This window comes from Sinocyclocheilus anshuiensis, unplaced genomic scaffold, assembly GCF_001515605.1.
Source record: "Sinocyclocheilus anshuiensis isolate Anshui unplaced genomic scaffold, SAMN03320099.WGS_v1.1 scaffold1015, whole genome shotgun sequence".
NCBI lineage: Eukaryota > Metazoa > Chordata > Actinopteri > Cypriniformes > Cyprinidae > Sinocyclocheilus > Sinocyclocheilus anshuiensis.
Window position 1 is genome coordinate 1,442,249 of NW_015546029.1, and position 6,609 is coordinate 1,448,857.

Consider the following 6,609-nt stretch of genomic DNA (forward strand, 5'->3'; position numbering starts at 1 on the left):
TGCATTGTTATAGTTTAATCAGTGTCACAAATCGAAACTATTGGTAAAATACCTCGATTTGTGACGATCACAGAATAAGCTGACTATTTAGCCTTCAGCTGGTAAAGTATGTTTTCTTGATCAACATATTATATTATATTGTCATCACCAATCCTGAAAATCAAATATTGGTATAGTTTGTGTTAAAGGGATGATCCACATAGATTAGCACACATAGAAGTAATGAGATCAAAGTAGCATGTGAAATACTTACAGCAAAGTGCAACCCATTTCTAAGGGCAGTGGCCGTCTCTGAGGTTGCCATTAATAGCTCTGCTTTTATTTATTATTATTTTGCTTATTATTTGCTTATTTATATCACAAGATCTACAAAAGACATTAAACTGATTGCATAAAATTCAGCATGTGCCATTCTGTAATTGTAATCTGAGTGTAGACTTTAGGACTACTCATGTTAATTATGTGGCTAATTATATATTTTATATTTTGTATAAAATTAATAATAATTACAATTATAATTGTTGTGGTTGTGAAATGTTGAAATCAATAGATTCTAGATTTCTTGATTCATTAACAGTCTACTTGTTTCATTATGTTCAGAAGTATATTTGCACATGTAAAGCGACCCAGTGTACTTTATGCGACTATATTACGCAAAATTGCCAGTTAAAGGGGTATATGGGAAATTTAATTGTAATCTTTCCATGATATTAACCTCAGAGATTGCTACATGCTTTGACGTGTTTTGAAAAATATGCTATGTAAGTTCTGAAGTCTTCTTCACTAACAAGCCACATCACAGGCCTTTACTGAAGCAGTGCAGTACGGATATCTAAAAACTGCAAAGACACCAGACCTTCAACTAAGCAATGTTCCTTCTCCTGTATGACAAGGTTGGCATGTCTCAACAGCGTCAGGGTTTTTTATTTCATGTAAGATGCGATTTTGCTGAACTTCCTTGTGGCCACAAGTAGCCTACCATTCAGTTGAAATCAGAGAGTGTTCCTGATTAAAGCAGAACTTTGTTTCTGTGACACTACATGGTGAGTTAAAGTTCAGACTACAGACACTGACTGATGATATGCCAATAATGGTGTGCGTAATATGCATCATTAAAAGATGCGCCTCTTGCGCCTCTCTCACTTGTGTATAGCCTATCTGAGGTGTATCTTGCATTGTAAACTTTCAACGAATGTTCTATGGCGTTGGTTCTGAATATATATCCACTAACATACGGAGAAATGTAAAACTCAGTAAAAGGATGAACATATTACTGTTATTACTTCGATTAACTTTTATCAACAGCAGTCTTAATGAAACTGAGTTGTCTTACCGGCGTACAAACGTCCCTCGCAGTGTTTGCTATCCCTTTGTGGTATGATACCCAATCGCTGTTCTTTCTAACGTGCATCCTTGAATACCGCTCTATATTACTTAAAAACGCCCTCCAACCCTGTTCCACTCAGGTCCATAATGCCTGACTTTCACGCGTGTGCACTTGGAGAAACATACCCCCTTGTTTATCCTCAACAACTGCTAAATAATGCATAACACAGCACAACTGGTCCGTTTAAATAAACCCTGAATTGAACAGGGAAATAAAAGGCAGACTGAATGTGCTTGCAAAAACATGTTTGTGTCAAATTGTTATTTTATTTTATTGCATTTAATAAAATAAAGTTTCCCAAACGCTTAAATAGTTTTGAAGTTACAAAGTGGAAGGTTTGCAAGGTGGATTGTCTGCTTATGGTCACACACACTCCGGCTCCTTGGTTTGGAAAGCGTCTGGTGCGCAGTCTTGCTCTGGCGCTCTCATCTCAACTGCTGCTACCTCACTACCTCAAAGATCAGCGCTCTTTGGTTGCTAGAAGTGTCTGTCAAACCCCGGGCAAAAATGTAATATACAGGGAAAGTCGAGGCTATATTTCGATGTCGGTGGGCGGGCTCTAAATGAAGGGAATAATCAGTCAGCCAGCCCAAGGAGCCACCTCAAAGCATATCAGGTTACCTTGAATGACAGCGTAACCATGGCAGATAATTTGACTAAAACTATTGTCTTATCCTCATCATCCCCGGGTCAGATAACCAACCAATCACAGTTCACATAATCGCTTTTCTTGCCAGCTTAGAATAATATTATTAAAACAAGAGAGCGAGGTCTTCTGCGGGAGTGCGTTATGCTGAAACGACATAGAAGAGGTGGCGAGAGACTCGCGCAGGAGGAACAACTTTCTCTCTTGTGCTGTACATGGATATATGGTGTATTATGCTTGCTTGAACGGATCTAATGTCTTGTGCCTCTCTACACCCAGAGTGGGATTTGATTTCGTCTACTCAAGGAGTCATCCTAAATTTTTGTCTCCCAAAGGGTTTACTTAAAATCTGCCGAAGAACTTTCACTGTCATCGTCAAAACAGACATAATTACAAAAAGTGAACGTTTATTCGTGACAAACCATGTCTATGCTTCCAACATTCGGCTTTACGCAAGAGCAAGTGGCGTGCGTCTGCGAGGTCCTTCAGCAGGGTGGAAACATTGAACGTCTCGGGCGCTTCTTGTGGTCTCTGCCGGCTTGCGAACATCTCCACAAGAACGAGAGTGTGCTCAAAGCAAAAGCTGTGGTCGCTTTTCATAGGGGAAATTTCAGAGAACTTTATAAGATTCTCGAGAGCCACCAGTTCTCTCCGCACAACCATCCGAAGTTGCAGCAGCTGTGGCTCAAAGCGCATTATATCGAGGCTGAGAAGCTCCGGGGCCGCCCTCTTGGGGCTGTTGGGAAGTACCGCGTCCGAAGAAAGTTTCCGCTACCCCGCTCCATTTGGGACGGCGAGGAGACAAGTTACTGCTTTAAAGAAAAGAGCAGGGGCGTGCTGCGGGAATGGTACACCCATAACCCATACCCTTCCCCGCGGGAGAAGAGGGAACTAGCAGAGGCAACGGGGCTAACAACAACACAAGTCAGTAACTGGTTTAAAAACAGACGTCAACGCGACCGAGCAGCGGAGGCTAAGGAAAGGTACGGGTCTAGTATGTTATGAACTAGTTTGTATCTAATAACAGTTTTGATTACATGTTTAAAAGTAATTGGGACACTTTCTTTACATGGAATGTGTTCATTCACGCCGTGTAATGTACATTAAGTCAGCGGTCAGTATAACCATCTTAAAAGAAAAATTAAATAAAATTCCCACAGATGGATGGCCAGACAGTAACTACAAATGCCATCCTTTCTCCAATTCTGTTAAGGTCATTTTATATGCATATATTTATTAATGTTATTTTAAACAATATGCCTACTTTTCTTAAACGGGGTAGTTTTTAATGTCCTTTTCTAAAAAATGACATAAAGCGTGCTATGTGTATTATGGTGTAATATAAGTTTAGGGGAAATAGTTAATTGATAATTAATAGGAAAGTTTTTCGAATTGTAAGAGTTATCTGTAAGTGCATTCTTGTTTAGAATGTGTGCAGTTGCATACTCCTTAAACGGGTGTCTTGTTTCACCCGCAGGCGAGGTAGTCAAGTTGAAACCACAGTGTAAACCATCAAACTAGCACGTACATTTCCCGATACATTATTGGCTACTTAATTAATACTTCATGAAAGAACCTTTACTTGACATGTTGTGATTGAGAATTTAGATAAATCAGTAGGTGACACTGTTCTTAACCCAGACGATTAATTTTCAAACCATGTGAATAATTAGGGCCTATAATTAGTATTCTAATGATTGAACGTTCTTTAATGTAAATTATTAGTATAGACACGAATTAGAAAGTGCAATAGGACGAATGATTCATACAGACACAAATGTACACACACACACACACACACACACACACGGTTGATATCTGTATATGCCTTATATTTACATGTTAGTTAGTAGCCTATGTTAGTAGTGTGATTCTCTGTTGTATAGATCAATTCATGGGTACAGACATATTTTGTCATTAATTATTTATTTTAATTTGCTTTTTATAGTATTTTCTAACAAAGTATTTCTAATATAAATATTTCAGACCTACAGAACCAACCTGTTGTCTTCAAATGATAGCCTAATAATATTAATTGTTGTTGTTTATTATACGTATATAAATATACGAATCATATTCGAATAATAACATTATTATTATTAGCCTATTATTATTATTATTATTATTATTAGCAGAAGAAAGTGTTTTATAAGTCAGTATTTATTTGTTTGTTTGTTTTTTTTTGTTAGTTTTTTAGTTTATCAGTTAATTCTGTAATGTCATGGTTTTACATCAGAGTGAATTTTTAATAATAAGCTCATTAAGAGTTTTGAATACTAAAGTTGTCGGATGTTGCCCTAACCCTAACTCTAAATTATTATTTTCACAGGGAGAATAATGAGAACTCGAACACAAACAGTCACAATCCATTAATGTCTTCCATGAATGGAAATAAGACTATTTTAGGAAGCTCGGACGACGAAAAAACGCCGTCTGGTACCCCAGATCACACCTTGTCAAGCCCAGCCTTGCTCCTCACGTCAAACTCCGGGCTTCAGTCCCTTCACGGCCTTGCACCTCCACCCGGTCCCAGCGCCATCCCAGTGCCAAGTGCAGATTCCGTGCATCACCACCATTCATTACACGACACTATACTGAACCCTATGTCATCAAACTTGGTCGACCTTGGCCCTTAAACATGTGGACCCTTTCCAAAGGACGCTTGTACATGAACGTTTAGAGTAAAACATCTCCAGACACTTATTAAACAAAAACAAATGAGACAAGGAACGGACAAAGAGAGTTGTGGATGTTTGTCGCCTGACCTACTTGCAAAGCTGATATGGAGGGCCTTGATAGAGGTATTTTTTTAGAATGTAATGCCATGATGTATTGTTAATAAACACGCTAATAAACGTCTTAATTGTTGATATCAACATTATTTGATATCGTTATTATTTTAGATCGCAATTGACCCAGGACTTTTCAGTCGCATATTCCGTTTGTTTACATTTAGTTTAGTTTAGTTTAGTTTAACTTTATTGTCTGTCCAGATTTCCTGAACAGAAATTCATCTTTGACACTGGCATAGAAAATACATACTAACAGATAATACTATACATTCACATATCACATAACAAAAAAAATTAAATTAAATTAAAAAAAATAAACAATGGTTAGGACCCTCCTGTCGATGCTAAAAATTGATTAGTTTCCTGAGTAGACCTAAACGCTGTCTTGCTTTCTTGTTTATTCTTTAAAAAAGGCCATACATCGTTTGATTTTAATGGGATTTCGTTTAATGCAATGTTTTAATATCAACACAGCATTTTTGTAGGACTGTGGGGCATCTCTTCATTTTCATTTGTATTCTACTTTTGGAAAGCGTCTGCATGTAACCTTTGGGATCAATAAACAATAAACTCCAAACTCATCATAGTTTCATATACCCTTAACAATAAAATAAGATGCATTTACTGAGCAAAGATGAATATGTATTTATTTATTTCGCTAATGCTTAGTTTGTTATGCAAAATCTTCGACCACAAACACAAGCGATGGTGTGTTTTTTTCCTTTTTTCTTTTTAATGTTCAGAAACTTCACAGTTTCACATGCGGTTCTAGCTAGTCTGATATTCACTGCTCCATAGTAGGCCTATCTGTAATTACAAATACATATTGTAACGCCGCACAATGCTAGTTACAGAGCACAACATTAGACCTACTGACCAGAATGTTGCAATTCTTTCTCAACACAGTGAGATAATTTTATTCCTATAGGACATCGACTAAACTTTGAGATAAATGGATAAGTAATTACCTTTATTATTATTTAAAACTAACCCGCCAATGAGGCTAAATAATAATTGGGCTTATTTTTAAACTGTTGTTGTCCCATATGTGACCCTGGACCACAAAAGTTGCACGGGTATGTTTGTAACAATAGACAAAAATACATTGTATGGGTCAAAATTATCGATTTTTCTTTTATGCCAAAAATCATTAGAATATTAAGTAAAGATCATGTTCCATGAAGATATTTTGTAAATTTCCTACCATAAATATATAAAAACTTTATTTTGGATTAGTAATATGCATTGCTAAGGACTTCATTTGCACAACTTTAAAGGTGATTTTCTCAATATTTAGACTAGAATATTTGCACCCCCAGATTCCAGATTTTCAAATAGTTGTATCTCGGCCAAATATTGTCCTATCCTAATAAACCATACATCAATGGAAAGCTTATCTATTCAGCTTTCAGATGTTGTATAAATCTCAATTTCGAAAAATTGACACTTAAGACTGGTTTTGTGGTCCAGGGTCTCACACACACACACACACACACACACATATATACATACACGACTGCATGTAACCTTTGGGATCAATAAACTCCAAACTCATCATAGTTTCATATACCCTTAACAATAAAATAAGATGCATTTACTGAGCAAAGAAAATGCTTGAATGGTTTTGTTGTGCATGCTGTGCAATGGTTTGTTGAACAGGTGTCCTTATTTAATCGGAGACCCTGTTTACTAAAATGACCTGCATCTGGTCACGTTGTGGTACCGAAAGTTCAAAATAGTTTTACAGTGATCTTGATTCAATCTTAAAATTAAGCTTGTGAAAA

General features: G+C 36.8%; 1 protein-coding gene across 1 annotated transcript; it reads left to right on the plus strand.

Moving 5' to 3' along the window:
- Window positions 1-2,169: 2,169 nt before the first annotated feature.
- Window positions 2,170-5,132, plus strand: LOC107698731 (homeobox protein SIX2-like). Its single transcript, XM_016499830.1, has 2 exons — window positions 2,170-3,016; window positions 4,363-5,132. The coding sequence occupies exons 1-2, from the start codon at window positions 2,457-2,459 to the stop codon at window positions 4,667-4,669; spliced, it is 867 nt and encodes a 288-aa protein (XP_016355316.1). The 5' UTR covers window positions 2,170-2,456; the 3' UTR covers window positions 4,670-5,132.
- The last annotated feature ends 1,477 nt before the right edge of the window (window positions 5,133-6,609 follow it).

Bases quoted from the DNA above. Each gene is read 5' to 3' on its own strand.
- LOC107698731 (XM_016499830.1), top strand. From the start codon at position 2,457: ATGTCTATGCTTCCAACATTCGGCTTTACGCAAGAGCAAGTGGCGTGC. The intron at 3,017-4,362 runs GTACGGGTCTAG...TTATTTTCACAG, and splicing joins GCAGCGGAGGCTAAGGAAAG to GGAGAATAATGAGAACTCGA.